At 35.8% G+C, this 21,154-nt stretch overlaps 1 protein-coding gene across 1 annotated transcript in view; it reads left to right on the top strand.

Moving 5' to 3' along the window:
• LOC128989266 (RNA-binding protein 24-B-like) overlaps window positions 1–281 on the top strand; it is a 38,265-nt gene extending 37,984 nt beyond the window's left edge. The window contains exon 3 of the mRNA XM_054411144.1: window positions 238–281. Within this exon, the coding sequence (XP_054267119.1) occupies window positions 238–281 (44 nt within the window). The remainder of the gene's footprint in view (window positions 1–237) is intronic.
• The last annotated feature ends 20,873 nt before the right edge of the window (window positions 282–21,154 follow it).

The raw sequence follows: 21,154 nt of genomic DNA, 5'->3' as shown, positions 1-21,154 counted from the left end.
CCGTGTGTTATTAGAGCACTCGCAATCTTTTACAAAATAAATAAATTGCACACGTTCAGAAAAATTAGGTCCAAACACAATCGAATGAATAAAGTAAGTATTCTGTTATTAGTTTTTGTAGTGGTTGTTCATAAGGCATTTTTAACATTAAAATTATCCGTACAAAGCCGTTGGGCTTCTGGAAAATAAACCAATAGGTGACTCGGTGCAGTAAAACAATTAACTGTATATTGATAGATATAAGTGGCAACACCAGTGCTTTCGACGAAGCCACTGGCTGAGCCTCCGACTCACCGACTTAGCCACCGACTGAGCAACCGACTTAGCAACCGACTTAGCCACCGACTTAGCCACTAACTTTGCCACCGACTTAGCCACCGACTTAGCCACCGACTTAGCCACCGACTTAGCCACCGACTTAGCCACTAACTTTGCCACCGACTGAGCAACCGACTTAGCCACTGACTTAGCTACCAACTGAGCATCGGCTTAGCCACCAACTTAGCCACCAACTGAGCATCGACTTAGCCACTGACTTAGCCACCAACTGAGCATCGACTTAGCCACTGACTTAGCTACCAACTGAGCATCGACTTAGCCACTGACTTAGCCACCAACTGAGCATCGACTTAGCCACTGACTTAGCCACCAACTGAGCATCGACTTAGCCACTGACTTAGCCACCGACCAACAGCCCACGTCCTCCATGTTTGAAACACGTTGAACACAATAATATTCTTCGTATTGAAATATTAAAACATTTTTTTTGTACGAAAGTACTAAACTAAATATACAACAATCACAATGTGAAATCAATAAAAAACGTTTTTGAAGAAAATCTTGGTGTGAAATAGCACGAACAAGTTTAATTACCAAATGTAATACATAATGGTAAAGTGATTGCGGTGCGGTTTTAATCAATCAGTGAAGGTAAAAAGTGATTACACCCACACGAGGACGTCAAAGAGTGGCACAGCAGTGAAATTAACATTACTGCCAAAGCACTAAAGCAGAGGGTAGTAGGATTAATTCTATTTTCAGCCACAGCTGTAATAGTGGGTTTGCTGGGTTATGATTATCTTGGGAGTTTTATGTGTGCATCTGTATGTATTAGTTTTATATACTAGTTTTTACTCGTAGATAGTGTGAGAATAATAATTTGGATTATTTCAATCTTTCACCCATTACATTAGGGATGTTGTTAGGTAATTGTTATGCACTACTTTACATTAAATAAAACTTGCTAAAATAAATTTTCTGTTTCTTAATCTCTACATTGAAAGTTGGTCGAAGCCTAATCTCAACTACCTTTTGGACAGCGAGCTGGTCTGGTGGTAAAGCACGGGACTTCGGTCCCTGAGATCCTGAGTTCAAATCCCGCAATTTACCAATGGGTTACATCTAAATGATACGGTAATGCCGCAACCTAGGCCTAGCCTGAAATTTGAAAAACGATCTTGGGATCGGATAGAATCTAGTAGAAAAATATCAACCAACTTCTGAATGGAGAAGATATTACCTAAGTATTGTGCTCGAAATTTTATAGAAGGTTTGATTTTGTAGTTAGAAACATTATATGTTAAGCTGTTGCTCATACGAAGCTAATTGAACAAATATCCAAGCACCTTTAAAGTTAAAGTTTTGATTTCTTAACTTTTAACTGCAATTCCAAGACGTTGATGCAGTAAAAATAACAAAAAATAGATAGACGGATTCTGAAACACCAGACCATGACGTTACCACAAAACTAAAATTGGTGAATGTCGGTATTTGAACCTTGACCACCATATCAGAAGTGGCGCTCTCATCAATGATAGCTGCATCCCAACTTCTGAAAATTATAGTCTGTAGTCTGTATGATTGAACCTGTACCCTGACCCTCTGTCTACCTGTGACTATCCCGAGCCTTAAACCATTTCCCAGTCCCTAGGTTGACTGTTATCTGGTCAAGAGATATGTTCCATCATACAGACTATAATGTCACGCATTGACTATAGCCGTTGGTTTGCGTAGGAGAGAGATGGAGCTATACAACACAAGTTATGCGGCAAAAATCCGCATTGGAGCGCCAGTGAGCGATAATTGAGTTCCATACCGATATATTGGCAGACGTTATGATGCCAATAAACTACTTCCACTGGAGTTATTGTGTTCCAAAAACAATTCTTACAACAAATTCGAAATCTTTATACCAAATTAGTAAATATATAGAACGGTCTAACTTTAGTGGGAATATTTTTTCAAATAGGCTAATTATAAAATAATATTTTATTTAATGGTGGCGAGAATAAATGATAGACATTGCAAATGCCGTTTCCCCCTTTAATTGGGTTAAGAAAATATCCTCAATAATTTATCTGATTGGAAAATCATTGTAGTATGTTGTGTGGTTTTGTGTAGAAAGTGTTTTTTCCTATTATAGTTCATTATTTTATTTAGAAAATTAGTGATTTTGTTCAGCGTAATGTATTAGTACGGGGGAGCGAGCTGGTGTAGTGGTTAGAGCGCAGGACTTCAGTCCCTGAGGTCCCGGGTTCGAATTTCACCAAATCACCAATGGATTTCATCTAAGTGACAATGCCGCAAATCCTAGGTCTAGCCTGAAATGTAAAAAGCAATCCCGGGCTCGTGGCTAGCGTCCTAGGACAAAAAATGTATAAGTACATATAATTATCACAGCTTATTTTGATTTGATTTGGTTTGTACTGTATGTATGTTTTAGGATGAAAAAATAGCATTTTCGAAAACTGGCATTTCATACAAATATACATAATAAGGGTTGAAAATTAATGTAAAAAACTAACATTATATTTCCGAACAATACTGTATCCATCGATAATAATGTATGTTAAGAAGATAGCACGCTTTGCTGGTCTTTTAGCGAATTTCCCTATAGGGAAGTAGCTATTACCGTAGGTCTCATGGTAACACTTAGGCCCGGGACCGATTTACTTTTTCATTTTGATGTCCCCAGAGGCCAAAAACACCATTCGTTCAAATTTTTATATATGTATATATATATATATATATGTCCGTGAACACGATAACTTGAGTAATTTTTATCCGATTTTGATGAAATTTGGTTTAAAGGTGTAAGGCGGGATAAACTTGAATGAGTTCGCGATCCAGCATGATCGGACCATGGGAACAGGGTTTTATGGGGGGTTTTATGGGGTAAAAATTGGTTTTTCTCACTTTTGACCCTCAAAACACAAAATTTCCCAATTTTCCTCTAAACCTTCTTAAAGAGCTTAAAAAAACAAACAATTCAGTATATCAAAGTGTTTTTGTGCGGTTATTGGTTACGGAGAAAACTAAAAAATTGGTCAATTTAAAATTCCCATGTTATTCTTATGGAGAATATTATAAAATGTTGTAGTTTGCTTGTTTATGGATATCTTTTGTTCAAACTTGGCAAATATATTCATTTTATACTAAGCAATAATTATTTTACTTAAAACACACACTTTATTAGTTTCCTTGTAGCAGCAAACCTAGGTACTCGTTAAACCTAATGTTATTTAAATAGATCAATTGAAAATTAATTCAGCCAAATGGAAATTCGCTAAGACAGCAGGTTTGCTGCGGCGGGGGTATTTTATACCATGGCCAGCTTATCTTGGGTATGAAATTATATTTAATATTTATCAATTGATGCTAAAAGTAAAAAAGAATGTACTTAAACATAAATAAATGGCTATCAAAAAGGTTGTAAATAAATAAAGTTATATTTGCAAACCATTTAATACACAACTAAAATAAATTATGGAATTTTAACATAGATCAGCAGTATTTATAAAATGAGAAATTGTTAATGAGCTATCTCCAGTTTTTATTCATAAAAATGTTCTTTGACTTAAAAAAAGAAGAAACTGCTAACCTTTGTACAAAGTGGATGCCAAACCACTACACTTCTCAGCTATTTAAATATTTACTGTAGCAAAATACACCCTTTTAAAGGTCATACGCTGCCTCTAAAATGTCAGCAAACAGTATAATTTTAATTTGATTATATTCCTAGCTATGTACAGATATTAATATAATAATAATAACTAACGCGTTGGTCTGACTATAATTGTATTGTTACTTCTGAAACAAAATTTAAAGTGGCTTATATTTTCCTTGTAAATAAAGAATACAGATGGATTAACGAAACATGAAAATATGCAAATTTTAATGTGATAAACCGAACGTTGTCAACATTTATCTCGTTTTGTGCATGATGTTTAAATTATCAAACAAAATTAGCATATTTTCTCGTTTTATCAACGCATCTCTGTTTTTATATTTCCAAGACAAAATTATATATTATTAAGAAATATTAATAACGTGTTATGAATAAAATGTACTATTATTTAACCGTTAAATATTATGCATATCCTTTAATTTGGTAAAATCATAAAATTTCTGCACTAACGTTATATATTTAAATTAAATCATCAAAAAGTTACACACTAAAAAGACAGCTTTAATACTGTATTTCATAAAAAAATATTTGAATCAATAACGCGTAACATTTCAAAACTGTACTCACAGACTTCTCGTAACGAAAATAACACTTTACAACACAGGCGGCATTCCTAACGGTGGCCGGGGGAGGACTGAGAAATTTAGAAGCACCACTAAGGTGGAATGGGGGTTGGAGGGGGTGGATTAGGGGGTGAAAATCACCTGATAACCCCCTCCCCCATCTTGGCTACCCGCAGTCCTCTCCAACTCGTGCTGACACTTTTGGGACCCAATATTTAACTTTGATATAGTGTAGAGTTTATTTAACACCCCTGGGCTACGGCCAACACTACAATACATCATCAGTTGTCGATTAGATTGGGGAAATCTAGTTTTGTAAAACACTAATTTTAGTCAACTTTTTGTAGATGTATGCGGCTGTAGCATTTTGTAAAGTGTTACGAACGTTTTGAAGGGATATCGGGGCAAAAATATGTGAATATTACAGGAATCGAACCCATTCCTCAGTATGATACGCTACAGCTGGGCTAACACACAGTATTTAACGTACTTTAAAATTGTTTGAGTTAGGAAAATTTAATACAAATTATGGTAGATTTTAATCAAAAAAGATTTTTGAAAATAATACTGTAAATTGTTTACAGTAGTCCTTAGGAAAGTTAGCTTGGTAACAATGTTATAAGCTGGTTTGAGAAAGTACTATACAATGCTGCATATGGAAGATGTTATAACTATATGCCAAAGAACATTACTTGTATTTTGGGAAAGAAATAAGTAAACAGTAAAACCTTGTACAAAAAATGAGGATAATTATTTTAGATCGGATTTTTCTATCTACAATGTCAATGTGTTTTTCAGAAATTACAATAGAATAAACGTTAAGAATTCACCTAGACTAATTTAAACATCTTGGCCAGTAAAAGGAAGGGTTTAAAACATTGATACGGAGTTAAGTTATTGATATTGATTATTGAAATCATATAGTAAAAATTTACTGTAAGTAGGGGTTATACTCTTAGGATTTATAATACTACAAAATTTCTTTTATTAAAAACCCTATTTATAATATCTCCATTTTCGAAATTGTAAATCAGAAAACCAATATAGAACAATAACAAAGCATTTTGGAAAATATTCATTTAGAAGAAAAAAATTAAAATTTATGAGCAGCTTAATACCGGATATTGATCAGTATGAAACTGTTTTACATAAGTGAAAATATCTATTACACTAAAACGTTTTTCTTTACCTCGACAGAAATGTTATACCACAAAATTCATCAGTTCCGATCGCGTTGCTGTTTATTGAACCAACCATATGTATTATATTTTACTTTGAAATAAGTAAATTGACAAAGGAATCTGATAAAACATTTATTTAAAAACACACATCATCCCGGAGGATTGTTTATTGATTCATTTGTCGTTTATAATGCAAGCATTAAATTTGTTTACGCATTCTAATCAGCTGTTGATTAAAACCAATGCGATTTCTGCAACTGTTTATGCAAAAGGGATTTAACATACAAAATTAACAAATGTTACGCAAACTTTTTGAATAAATACCTGACTTTCTGTTATGGAATACTAGCAGAGTACCCGTCCTTCGTACGGGGTTGTAATATAAGTATGAAATACTTATTGTAGTTATGGGAGAGGACACGGTTTGAGAAAATTTGGTTCTTTCAATTAACATAACGATAATGTTCTACCACTTCACCTAAGCCATAGAAAAAAGTAAAGTGCTCATTGTGTACCACAGCTTTTTGTTGCTAGTTGGTTAGAATCTGTAGTCATAAATGCAAAAAATAATAGTGCTGAACCCGGTTGGTAAACCTTATAACCTTTTAATGCTATTTATATCATAGAACCAACTTGTGCAGTTGAAACAGCTGACAAAATGCTTTAATTCCTTTGAAATAAGAATACTCAACATGGGAAACTACAGAGCCACTGGGGTGAAGTCCGAAAGGATTTTTGAGAATATTTTGAGATAATGATTTTTCCTACAGTTACCTAACAATGTACATGTTCTCTCACTGATTTAAGAAAGCAAAGTGGCCAATTCGCTCATCAGTTCAGTTAGTCGCTCATCAGTTAATTACTTTGTCTCACTCCAGATTTGCAACGTGAATGCACGAAATAGTGAGCGCGTAACATGCAGGCAACGTCGTATACGCGCAAAATACGTTGGCAGCACTGGCTGTAAATCAGCTGGTCAGCTGTTGTACTGTTGTATTGGTCACTTCACGTTCATGTTATATTAAAAGTTCAGTTCTGTGTAAAAATAGGTTATGTTTCTTCACCAATTTATTTGTTTTATGGTAACTGTAGGAAAAGTGCAACTCGAGTTCAAAGTACAATTGCCTCACTCGAGTAACCATTCCTCACTCGCCTACGGCTCGTGAGTAGGATTTCTCTCGAGTGAGTCAATTGCTCACTTTTCTCACTAGTTGCACAAATAACTATTGGAGAATATGTCTCCAAATTTCAACCCTGTCGGTTTAGTATTTTTAGCGTTAACTTGTCACAAACATCCACACATCTCACTTTCTCACTTTTAATATTAGTAGGATATTGACATGAAACCCTCTAGTAAGTTGTACTAATATGTTTTAAACTTTTGACCAATCAGATACATAAATATTTGGTAGGTTTCCTAACTATGTTACTTATTAACATTTGTCTCACTGTAAAGAGAAAATAATGCAAAAAACACGCTGTAAAAACTTCTTCACTGTACATGAAACATTTTTAAACAATTGTTTGCATTACGTATATTCAAAGTCTATATTTTAGCGAACTGGCCCTAAAAAGCAGCACACAATAAACCCTAACTTGAAGCGTTAACAATGTATTAGATATTGGATAGATTGACCCTAAAGGTGCGTTTTCCTCCAACTTCAGTAACCGCGCTGCGTGCTACGCGATTAATCCAAAGAACGCTGCGTGGCCAGGAACAGAGTGATTAAAATTTTACGCTGCGCAAAAGTGTTTTCCTAGAAATCCGGCAATGCGTTGCGTAACAAGCAGATTCGCGGTTTCCACAGTAGCGTTCTGCTATGGATCGGAGAAAAGTATGTGATTTTTAGTTATATGTGACTCTTTTCTGATACTGCTATGTATTTATACGAATAAAGTTTATTTTGAGTTTGACTTTGACTTAGATCTAGGAGCCATGAGGGTGCTTTTAGTACTCTTATTAATAGGCACCTGATAGACAATAAAGTCAAATTTAAGGAAACTTTGTAATTTAAGTAAAGTCGATTGCGGTAATTTTTTTGGCATATCCCACTCCAAAGCTTGTCCTTCTTCAAGTTATTTTTAAAATCAGGATGGCTCATTTTCCACAGAATTTCAAACTCGGACACACAGTCAATAAATAAACTGTCATAATCAACAGTGAACTGTGTAACATCACTACAACTTATCGTTTTCTCCATATTTCCAATATACAATGGCCCAGTTCGGCAGCGTGGTTCGCCACTGACTGCTCTCGAGGCAGTGGTCCCAATCACGCTGCGCGCTGCGCACTGCGCAGTTTGTGGTTAGTCGCGCACCGCGCCGCTAGGAAAACAGTCTCATTAAAAGGGATCGGTGGTTCCGGCAACCGCGGAGCACGAAGCACGCAGCGTAACAGGCTTAATCGCGTCGCTAGGAAAACGCCGCTTAACACAGTAAGCAGGCTGCTCATTGCTCAACCTATTGAAAAATCTAAAGCTTGTTTGGCGTGTGTGTCATGTACAACAACGCTTTAGTGCGTTAATTTGGATTCGCTTCTCTTAATTTATGGTAAAATTTACAAGATTCTTTAGCTCTTACGTACACATTCTATATCGATCATAAACATTTTTCGCCATACTGCATAAAAACAAGGGGTTTTAATAAATGCGTTGCTGGTCTAAGTCCCTGGAGTAAAAATCTGCTGTCCCAAGCTCAGTTGTAAGCAATCGAATGGATCGAAATGTATCGTATGTTTCAATTGATTGGAGCTTATTGTTGCATTCTTGTCAACAGTTCGACATATTGATGGTGTAATGTACACTAACACAATCGTAATAGACTAGACCGAATCACTTACTAAACAGCTGTTTGTTTCCATTAGCAAAATTGAAATCAAGTTAAAAGTCGTTTGAGAGGTTTCTTTACATGTACATCTTTACATCTTTACATGTAAAGTAGCTTCGTTTTCTATCTAAGTATGTTGAATAATTTTGCAATATTATGAAAAATATACAGTAGTTTATCACACGGGAAAACGGTATCTTTTCAACCCTCGCTCATTTTCTGACCTCGGCTTTGCCTTAATCGTAAAACTTAAGCTCGAGTCAGAAAAGTCACTTTACGCCATAGTGATGAAATATACTATTAAGATTTGATTTTTATGGATGTGATCTAACCTGGTTAAGGGATGGTTCGGTCTATCGAGATTATCGAGATTATACATTTTAGCATCTGGAATTAGTTATATACGGTTTAGGCCTATAGGGGTGATAAATTTATAAGATAATAGGTTAGATCGATCAAATACACTAGGTGGCGTTCGCAGAGGCATTCACAAAATTGAGCGGAGTCATCAAGGGTTTATATTATATTGTTTTGGTCATACTGCAGTAATACCAGTCGTTTTTAATGCATGCGTTGCGGGTCTAAAGTAGCATTTTAGCGAATTTCCCATATATGGAATAAGCTATTACCGTAGTACTCATGGTAAGACCTGGACCCGGGACCGATTTTTTTTTCGTTTTGAGGTCCCTAGAGGCCAAAAACACCATCCGTTCAAATTCATATATATATATATTTATAGATATATAGGTATACTAGTGGGCCTTAAGTTGATACTTGTCTTAAATCTTACCTACTCTTGTTGATACTCAGTCTAAAGTTGATACTATCAACATTGGAGCACTTTGGTATCAACATTTCAGTTATATATTCACTTGTAAATCTATATAAATGCACTGCTAATGTTGATACTGTCGTATAACCTAAAAATCGGTCGTGGCGGACTTTGGTGTATATTCCCAGCATTTTGAGGTTATGTTATGTGGCTGTGCTCTACATAAATGCACTGCTAATGTTGATACCATCGTATCACCTAAAAACCGGTCTGTTAGTAGCCTATTGGTGTAGATGCGTGGACTTTGGTGCATATTCCCAGCATTTTGAGGTTATGTTGTGTGGCTGAGCTCTATATAAATGCACTGCTAATGTTGATACCATCGTATAACCAAAAAACTGGTCTGTTAATAGCTTATCGGTGTAGATTCGCGGACTTTGGTGGATATTCCAAGCATTTTGAGGTTATGTTATGTGGCTTAGCTCTACATAAATGCACTGCTAATGTTGATACCGTCGTACAACCTAAAAACCGGTCTGTTAATAGCGTAGTGGTATAGAGTGGCGGACTTTGGTACATATTCCCGGCATTTTGAGGTTATGTTATGTGGCTGAGCTCTATATAAATGCACTGCTAATGTTGATACCATCGTATAACCTAAAAACTGGTCTGTTAATAGCTTATCGGTGTAGATTCACGGACTTTGGGGCATGTTTCCAGCATTTTTAGGTTATGTTATGTGGCTTAGCTCTACATAAATGCACTGCTAATGTTGATACCGTCGTACAACCTAAAAACCGGTCTGTTAATAGCTTATCGGTGTAGATTCGCGGACTTTGGTGCATATTCCCTGCATTTTAGGTTATGTTATGTGGCTGAGCTCTATATAAATGCACTGCTAATGTTGATACCATCGTATAACCTAAAAACTGGTCTGTTAATAGCTTATCGGTGTAGATTCGCGGACTTTGGTGGACATTCCTAGCATTTTGAGGTTATGTTATGTGGCTTAGCTCTACATAAATGCACTGCTAATGTTGATACCATCGTATAACCTAAAAACCTGTCTGTTAATAGCGTAGTGGTATAGAGTGGCGGACTTTGGTGCATATTCCCTACATTTCGAGGTTATGTTATGTGGCTGAGCTCTATATAAATGCAATGCTAATGTTGATACCATCGTATAACCTAAAAACTGGTCTGTTAATAGCTTATCGGTGTAGATTCGCGGGCTTTGGTGCATATTTCCAGCATTTTGAGATTATGTTATGTGGCTGAGCTATAGATAATTGCACTGCTAATGTTGATACCGTCGCATAACCTAAAAATCTGTCTTGTTAGTAGCCTATTGGTGTAGAGTGGCGGCCTTTGGTGCATATTCCCATTATTTTGAGGTTATGTTATGTGGCTTAGCTCTATATAAATGCACTGCTAATGTTGATACTTTCGTATAACCTAAAAATCGGTCTGTTAATAGCCTAGTTGAGTAGAGTGGCGGCCTTTGGTGCATATTCCCAGCATTTTGAGGTTATGTTATGTGGCTTAGCTCTACATAACTGCACTGCTAATGTTGATTCCGTCGTACAACCTAAAAACCGGTCTGTTAATAGCGTAGTGGTATAGAGTGGCGGACTTTGGTACATATTCCCGGCATTTTGAGGTTATGTTATGTGGCTTAGCTCTACATAAATGCACTGCTAATGTTGATACCGTCGTACATCCTAAAAACCGGTCTGTTAATAGCCTAGTTGTGTAGATTGGCGGACTTTGGTGCATATTCCCTGCATTTGAGGTAATGTTATGTGGCTGAGCTCTATATAAATGCACTGCTAATGTTGATACCATCGTATAACCTAAAAACTGGTCTGTTAATAGCTTATCGGTGTAGATTCGCGGACTTTGGTGGACATTCCTAGCATTTTGAGGTTATGTTATGTGGCTTAGCTCTACATAAATGCACTGCTAATGTTGATACCGTCGTACAACCTAAAAACCGGCCTGTTAATAGCGTAGTGGTATAGAGTGGCGGACTTTGGTGCATATTCCCTACATTTCGAGGTTATGTTATGTGGCTGAGCTCTATATAAATGCACTGCTAATGTTGATACCATCGTATAACCTAAAAACTGGTCTGTTAATAGCTTATCGGTGTAGATTCACGGACTTTGGGGCATGTTTCCAGCATTTTTAGGTTATGTTATGTGGCTTAGCTCTACATAAATGCACTGCTAATGTTGATACCATCGTATCACCTAAAAACCGGTCTGTTAGTAGCCTATTGGTGTAGATGCGTGGACTTTGGTGCATATTCCCAGCATTTTGAGGTTATGTTGTGTGGCTGAGCTCTATATAAATGCACTGCTAATGTTGATACCATCGTATAACCAAAAAACTGGTCTGTTAATAGCTTATCGGTGTTGATTCGCGGACTTTGGTGGATATTCCAAGCATTTTGAGGTTATGTTATGTGGCTTAGCTCTACATAAATGCACTGCTAATGTTGATACCGTCGTACAACCTAAAAACCGGTCTGTTAATAGCGTAGTGGTATAGAGTGGCGGACTTTGGTACATATTCCCGGCATTTTGAGGTTATGTTATGTGGCTGAGCTCTATATAAATGCACTGCTAATGTTGATACCATCGTATAACCTAAAAACTGGTCTGTTAATAGCTTATCGGTGTAGATTCACGGACTTTGGGGCATGTTTCCAGCATTTTTAGGTTATGTTATGTGGCTTAGCTCTACATAAATGCACTGCTAATGTTGATACCGTCGTACAACCTAAAAACCGGTCTGTTAATAGCTTATCGGTGTAGATTCGCGGACTTTGGTGCATATTCCCTGCATTTTAGGTTATGTTATGTGGCTGAGCTCTATATAAATGCACTGCTAATGTTGATACCATCGTATAACCTAAAAACTGGTCTGTTAATAGCTTATCGGTGTAGATTCGCGGACTTTGGTGGACATTCCTAGCATTTTGAGGTTATGTTATGTGGCTTAGCTCTACATAAATGCACTGCTAATGTTGATACCATCGTATAACCTAAAAACCGGTCTGTTAATAGCGTAGTGGTATAGAGTGGCGGACTTTGGTGCATATTCCCTACATTTCGAGGTTATGTTATGTGGCTGAGCTCTATATAAATGCAATGCTAATGTTGATACCATCGTATAACCTAAAAACTGGTCTGTTAATAGCTTATCGGTGTAGATTCGCGGGCTTTGGTGCATATTTCCAGCATTTTGAGATTATGTTATGTGGCTGAGCTATAGATAATTGCACTGCTAATGTTGATACCGTCGCATAACCTAAAAATCTGTCTTGTTAGTAGCCTATTGGTGTAGAGTGGCGGCCTTTGGTGCATATTCCCATTATTTTGAGGTTATGTTATGTGGCTTAGCTCTATATAAATGCACTGCTAATGTTGATACTTTCGTATAACCTAAAAATCGGTCTGTTAATAGCCTAGTTGAGTAGAGTGGCGGCCTTTGGTGCATATTCCCAGCATTTTGAGGTTATGTTATGTGGCTTAGCTCTACATAACTGCACTGCTAATGTTGATACCGTCGTACATCCTAAAAACCGGTCTGTTAATAGCCTAGTTGTGTAGATTGGCGGACTTTGGTGCATATTCCCTGCATTTGAGGTTATGTTATGTGGCTGAGCTCTATATAAATGCACTGCTAATGTTGATACCATCGTATAACCTAAAAACTGGTCTGTTAATAGCTTATCGGTGTAGATTCACGGACTTTGGGGCATGTTTCCAGCATTTTTAGGTTATGTTATGTGGCTTAGCTCTACATAAATGCACTGCTAATGTTGATACCGTCGTACAACCTAAAAACCGGCCTGTTAATAGCGTAGTGGTATAGAGTGGCGGACTTTGGTGCATATTCCCTACATTTCGAGGTTATGTTATGTGGCTGAGCTCTATATAAATGCAATGCTAATGTTGATACCATCGTATAACCTAAAAACTGGTCTGTTAATAGCTTATCGGTGTAGATTCGCGGACTTTGGTGCATATTTCCAGCATTTGAGGTTATGTTATGTGACTGAGCTATAGATAATTGCACTGCTAATGTTGATACCGTCACATAACCTAAAAATCTGTCTTGTTAGTAGCCTATTGGTGTAGAGTGGCGGCCTTTGGTGCATATTCCCAGCATTTTGAGGTTATGTTATGTGGCTTAGCTCTATATAAATGCACTGCTAATGTTGATACTGTCGTATAACCTAAAAATCGGTCTGTTAATAGCCTAGTTGAGTAGAGTGGCGGACTTTGGTGCATATTCCCAGCATTTTGGTGCATATTCCCAGCATTTGAGGTTATGTTATGTGGCTGAGCTCTATATAAATGCACTGCTAATGTTGATACTGTCGTATAACCTAAATCCGGTCTGTTAGCCTAGTTGTGTAGAGTGGCGGACTTTGGTGCATATTCCCAGCATTTGAGGTTATGTTATGTGGCTGAGCTCTATATAAATGCACTGCTTGTGTTGATACTGTCGTATAACCTAAAAATCGGTCCGTTACCAGCCTAGTAATGTAGATTTTCAATCCTATTGTATGAATAGAAGCTTGATTTTAATGTCATTGACATAGAGCGCCAGCAGGCAGTGACCACAGAATTAAAATAGAACGGGCACGCCAAACGGTAGAGTGAAGTGAAGCCTGTTTCCAATGCTTCGCACCTAACCAACATTGTATGCCACTGTGACGAGTCACCCAATACGGTGCGCGCACCTAACTGTTTTGTGTTTTTACTATCTATTTTACTATTTCCTAAACTATTTTTTAGTCACTGACACATTTTTAACAACTAAGAATGTAGTAGACGTAATGGTGTCAACATTTTTAAAACAATGCATATGACTCATCTTGTTTCCAAATGATAATTTCTTGGATCGTTTTTGTTATACCAGCTGATCAGCTTTTTTATAATGTTTGGGATTGTACAGTTATGTTTTCTGTTTTCACCTATAATAAAATGAGTTACTAAAGTTATTTGAATCTATTCTTTTATTAAAACACAGAAGTTTTCAAATGATAATTTCTTGAATCGCCATTTCAGACAAAGTATTAAATGTCTTAAAGTGTTAAAATAATCCATCGAATAGTTATCATCAATCAGTAGATTCATTTCTATGTACACACATGGCAAAATTAATATTGATTGTTTTATAAATTATATATTTATGGAATGATGGAGTGAGCTGTTTTTGGTGTAGTATGTAAGGAAAAGGTTACTCAGGGGAAATTCAAAACTAATACTGATTCCTGAAAAGGTAGGATAGAGGAGAAATATGGAGTCTTGAGGGTCTTAAATCAGTTCAGTAACTAGCCACCCCATAATTTTATACTTCAAGATTGTTAATATGAAACTAGCTGTAGATAATAAACTGGGATGGTAATGGGAAAGGATTAAATATATAATGATATTAAAAATATCAGTAATTGTACATCGGCATTTAGAGGACAAAATGATGTGCGAGAGAGAACAATACCTTTTCCTACAGTCACCTGACAATGTGGGCTTTCTTGCACTGATTATAGAACAGAAAGCTGCTAATTGCTGCATTTACTTACTTCGCCGCACACTTTTGACTTTTCGCGCCGTTTTCTTCTTTGTCACACACGACACCACTCTCTACCAAATAACACAAAAAACGTCCTTTCATTATGCTCACAATCCTTTTACGCTGGGAAATGGGTTGATGACACTTAAAAATACCATGATTACGATCAGCTGGTGCAGCATTTCCCATTTTATTTTTTTTAATTCAAGCCTAACCTAAAAATGTGTTATAAAGTGTTTGGAAGACTAATTATTTATATGATTTTTAGTAATTGCAGGAAAAAATATAATGTGTAACAAAAGTGAAAAGTACCTTTGCTGCACACGAGAGGAAATAATGTTTACGCACGAGCCGTAGGTGATTGTGGAAAGTATCTCTAGAGAAAAATCATTTAAATTATTAGTCTTTCAAAGACAATGCACTGGGAATAGGGATCTGAAAAGAATCATCTGTCACATACCAAAGCCCCAGGTCAGTAAAGGAAATAGTAATTTAGGTTCAGTACAGGATGTATCAGTGGTAATTCTCGAGGGTTTTCTTCCAGAGTTAAACAGACGCTATTGTCTGAAATTCTATGTTATACCTTATTTTTTGTTGCTGACCTGATTGATGGGTCATAACAGTTGCTATAACTCATCAGAAGTCATTCCCTATGTTTGACTTGGTTAAAAAGATTGTGTATTAGGCAGAATTTAGTAATTTAGATCAGCGCAATCTGTAGGTGGCTCACATCAACTACGACGATTTTGGTCACAAAGCTGGCTATAAAGTTAACATGGGGATGGAATGTCTAGTTGTATTGATGGGTTAAAGCTAAATTTAATGGGTAAGAGTATGTGAACCACAGGAAAACTAAAAACACAGAGTAAGGAACTACTTATTTAGTTTATTAAAAAAAAGTAACTCAAAATGTTTTCAAGAGTCTACAGTCGAATAATCCAGCTATAATCTCTATATTAAATTCTATAACCTAATAACACGAATAACAGTAATATTTACAATGAGTTTAAAAGAATCAACTTACAGATTACCGATGTGTAACTCATTGAGATACTCGCCTCGCGATGTTTATAACAGTAATCAACATGTCCTGTAAATATTGTATCATTTTCATAACCTGGGGCCCATTTCATAATAAACTACAAGTTACAAGTTACAACTTGTAACTTGTAATTTCCATTAGATTTGCATTGGGCGATCAGCTGATTTACTAATAATATTAGTTTGTAATTTATTATGAAATGGGCCCCAGGTATTGCTTTTTAATGTTTTCTACAAACATTTCCTGACTTATAGCCAAATAAGGTTGTCCACGATTATCTTCGTTATTGATAAACCTAAGGCATTCCGGCCGGTTTTCTCCTTCTCAAAATTCCTCGCTGTACAGGCAACACAGGTCATTGATAGAGGGCCAATCGAGAACCAAAAATCGTTTTGGGGTAGTGTTAGGGTGCATTTGTAACCTAATATAGTTGAGTTTGTCCAGGGTCAGGTGCTGGCTGTGATGAGTTAAGCACGCGCCACTGTTCTGTAGCTGCGGTCGTTATCACGATACGCCTCATGTCTATGTTTCGTTGTCGTTGCGTCGTAGGCATTTAAAAAAAAAACAGCAAATAAACAAATTTTAACTACACAAAAAACGATAAATGCACAAATTTAAGTTACAATTATGCTAACATGATCCGTCATAGCGACACAAAACAACGATAAATACACAAATTTAAGATACAACCATACTAACACGATCCGTCTTGGGGGTTATATTTACACAAACTCAAATAGTAAATAAATGTACTCAATGCGTTTCAATGAATTAAAAAATAAATATGATGATCAAAATGTAAACAATTATGTTCTTCATAAGGATAACATGGGAACTTTCAAAGCCACTGGAGCAGAGCCCAAGGGACTTTTTCAAAACAGTTTGCAAATCTACGCGACACGCTCTTTTCAATGAGACGTCAATGGATAAAATCGATTAAGAAATGGCGGAGGAGTTCAACCGACTAAGTTTCATGTAGCGTATTAATTATATAGAATAGACAGTGATTGATAATTAACTTATTCGGTAATAATGTATGAATAAATTCAAAGTTTGTTATTATCCTTAAGTCAGTTTAGTCAACTCCCATTTAAAAGTATGACCTCAAAAAGGCTGTAGCATTAGAGTTGCAGAGAGGACATCTATTGTCACAAAATCACGGAAATGTTTACCACAAAAGATCGACCAATACGATTTTAATACTATTTATTTAATGGTTCTTCCAACAGAAGAATTTTATTCGCAGGAAACCTGCAGATTCACTTCCTATATGTTATTCTTATGAATGAATCTTTTGAACACTTATTTTTGGACATGAGTTGACAAAATTTTTTTTAAGGCAGGATTTTCGAATAAGTCTTTATACATTCTCTGAATATGCAAATGTGTTGTAACGGGGTTATTTAGGCGTACCGTTGATACATATTACAACAATATATTAGGCTATCCTTAAAAAATTGAATGTGGTCATTATTTTGAAATTTAAAAATTAACTTATACTGTTAATACAGTTCAATGAAATGGCGACCATACATAGTAGGTGTTTTAAGCCAAGTATGAATGGAGATGAGTGTAGGGTGAGTGGCGCGATCTTGTAGTCTTGTTAGTGACTAAGGCCGACATTCCTTAGACACAGCTGTTAATTAATAGCCCATACAGCTAATGGCAACTAAGGGACCTACAGTTTATAGTGGAATCCGAACCACATTTTCCCTTGGTATATACGATTTGGTCTAATTATCAGGATAGTACTGCGGATAATCGTAGTACTTACTCGTGCGGACGTTAATCCACACCTGGGAGTATCGCATCCACAGTGCATGCCTATAAATATCCACAATTCGTGACCTCCTAGTAGCTGGATTACATGACGACGCCACCCGTCCCAGTATTTGAAAGAAAATACTTTAAAATACTTTCTTAGTAAGCATCTAAAGATTTAGAAACAGATATTTTGAATACTAGATAATATGAAAAATTGACCATTCTACACCTGACTTTCATTGATCCTCTTTCTCAATTTAACAGTTTATAACTGAGTTTTGGTTTGCTAAACAATTATTACTACTACCTTGAATAAATGGACAGTTCACCACAGTTTATTTACTTTATGTTTAAGAAATGTGTGTAAAAACAATGATTCAGTACGATGTAATACTTAAAGGGGTACCAAGTGCAAAATGCGTAATATTATATTATTTTCTTAACTTTTTCATCTCTCGTTTACAGTTGCAGACGATCCATTCATGTTTTCAGCCTGACTTTAAAATTGATCTGATGAGTAATCTGCTCATATTTCACCTTTATGACATCAAAATGAAAAAGTAAATCGGTCCCGGGCATAGGTCTTACCGTGCCACCTACGGTAATAACTACTTCCCTAAAGGGTAATTCGCTAATAAAAGGAAACAAAGGGTCTTTTGCGTCTCTTTCGAGTTTTATTGCGTACATAAAAATCTAAAGCTAGTTTACAAATCTACACGTTAAGATGGTTATTTTGATGTATATATGTTGGAGTAAGTATTAGCTAAAACAAAAAAAGCCTTAACCTTATCGAGAGCAATCTTTCCATGACACATTAAGGTTACAGTGTGTTTTGGCATTAGCGAAATATAAACAAAACATCTGAACAGTATTTGTAATCTAATCTTCGTAAAAGTCGGCGGATTTCACAGGTTTGCTCTGTTATATCCCCATATTAAGTTTTAACGAAAAATATCACCATTTTACAGCAATTTTTACAACAGTTTGGCTAATAGTAATAGCTAATAGTAAACCAAAGTTTTACAAAAGGAAATTTCAAGGCTGTTATTGTGTTACGTGATTTATTCCGTACGTATTTAGGATTTAGGAAGAAAAATCACTTGTTCAATAATTATATAATGTTTCCAAACTCGCTTCAAATGAAGCTTTACATGTGTTTATATAGTTTATTGTTTTACACCATTGCCAGTCTTTGCTTATCCTCGAGTCGTGGGAATGATTTGCAACGGAAGTTCCGATAGATAAGAAAGTACTCGGCTTTAACGTGAGCAGTTGTGGAGCAGTTGTTCATTATTTTTATTCCAGGAACCAGTTGTCATTGTTTAATGAAGTTGTGGTTTTTGACAGAGGAATTTAAATATAAGAAAATTAGTCCACACTTTACAACAACTTACTATTTAATTCTGAAAACTTACTAATTTGAACATGTATTTGCACGATGTTACTTTTGCAGTAGTGAAAATCATTAAAACACACCAAATTAAAAAAAAAAATGAATTCAAATTGAATAACATCAATTGTACATGCGGATGAAAATGGTTTTGTATCAGTATTTACGAAAATACCCTTCCTCACTCTCAGTTCTCTTTAGTGAAAACACTGTGAGTACACGATCATCTCCTATTTCTGCAATAAATATTATTGGGGGGGGGGGGGGTGATGCGATGCCAGCCACTGATACCCAGTTATGGAGGACTGTTCCATACCTTGCCTGGAGACGTGTTCTTTGATCGATATACACTGAGATGTAAAAATGTGTGATTTTTAACACTATGTAGTTGTATGCATTTATATGTATTTTACTAGTACATTCTTTGAATTTATATGACCTCAGGCAGACATTCAAACAGTTGGTGTTGGTAAATTACATCTAGATCTTTGGGTGCAAGTTTCAACAATGGAGAGAAATAAATTAACAAATGGGGTGGTATTCATTACAATTAATGCACAGTTCGAGTTCATTACCAATGTAACAATTTTTTAGCTGTAGAATGATGGATTGCTTTTGTTGCTGTTGTATGCTGAGCTGACTCCGTTAAAGCCTACATCTGAATTTATGAAATGTGCATTTTCCAATCATTACAAACCATTTTTTACTGTACGACTGTCTTTAGAGTAGGAAGACCTTCTGTGGTCACACGTATTTCCTCGAAACGTGTCCATTTAACATCAAACTTATTAGTCATTAACATAGAATTACTTATCGACAGTGGTAACATCTAAGCTACTGTACTTAAAGAAGAACTTTGCTCTCGTAACTGAAATATAATGCCTTACATTTTTGTCAATTACTTCTTGGAAAATGGGCATGTGAATGAGTTGGTTTATAAAATGCTATGATTTTAACACCCATGGATTATGATAACGTTTTGTGAGGGTTTCATAAGTAAATTTATAGTTATCACTTGTTGACAACTGCCAATGCCCCAATTAAATGTAAAGGGCCATTGAGAAGTGAGAACAAAAACATATTACAACTTAAATTTTTCGTACAGTACAATTTCAAATTCGCAGAATATCCGGGTTACTAGTCAGGATAGTACCTAGTAATTTAATTTTATTTACAGGCTAAAACTATTGTACTTGGGATACATTAAATCCACGTCATTTAAGCTACAAAATTATTAATACAACATAATTTTCGATTTCATTAAACAGCGTGCAGGGAAATAATTGCACCATATGATGGGTTAACCGAGAAATTGGTTATCCGAAACGGCTTCCCCCCCTTTATTTCGGTAAACCGGGGTTCTACTGTATATGTGAACAACTTCTAAATCAACAGTATTGATCTTAATCAAGAGCTAAAGACATTCTTACCATTGCAGGAAATACAGAAACACATTTGAATTTTGATAGGTACTTCAGTTTCTAACATTTTGCAGAGATACAATAAATGCATACAGCCAAACATATGTTGAGGTAAGACTAGTTTCTGCATTCTTAGTTTAGGCAACGTAAAATTGAAGATTCTATGCGATTTACATACAAAACTGTAGGCTAATATAATTTATACAGATTTTGTGAATTTTCTGTAGAGATGATTATTATTTTATAAAGACGTAAATATGTATAATACCGAACAAAAGGGGAGTTTTGAACAATGATTTTATTTTGAAAATGGTTAGAATATGTTTTAATGGCAATAGACATTCTCACCAATCCAGTAAATACAGGAAGGCAATTTCAATCTTTATAGGTACTGTTGCTTCCTCGAAATAGTCCACGTACATTGGAATTTTAGCGTTATATACGCAATGACAGACATACAAAGAAAGCAGATGGACTGAAATTGAGATACGATACAACTCATTTTCGTTTATTCTATAATAATAGTCATTCGTTGAATGACTAATATTATTTGTTTGGTTTACTTTGCGGTGCAGCGTATTGTATCCATTTCCGGTTACAGTGTTGCCATATCTATTTTCCCTGCATTGTTGCCAAGTC

The sequence above is a fragment of the Macrosteles quadrilineatus genome, unplaced genomic scaffold, assembly GCF_028750875.1.
Source record: "Macrosteles quadrilineatus isolate MER2022 unplaced genomic scaffold, UCM_ALF_1.0 Scaffold_3__2_contigs__length_128488019, whole genome shotgun sequence".
NCBI classification, from domain to species: domain Eukaryota; kingdom Metazoa; phylum Arthropoda; class Insecta; order Hemiptera; family Cicadellidae; genus Macrosteles; species Macrosteles quadrilineatus.
Note: the sequence above shows the minus strand (reverse complement) of the source record. Positions and strands in the feature narration are given on the sequence as shown.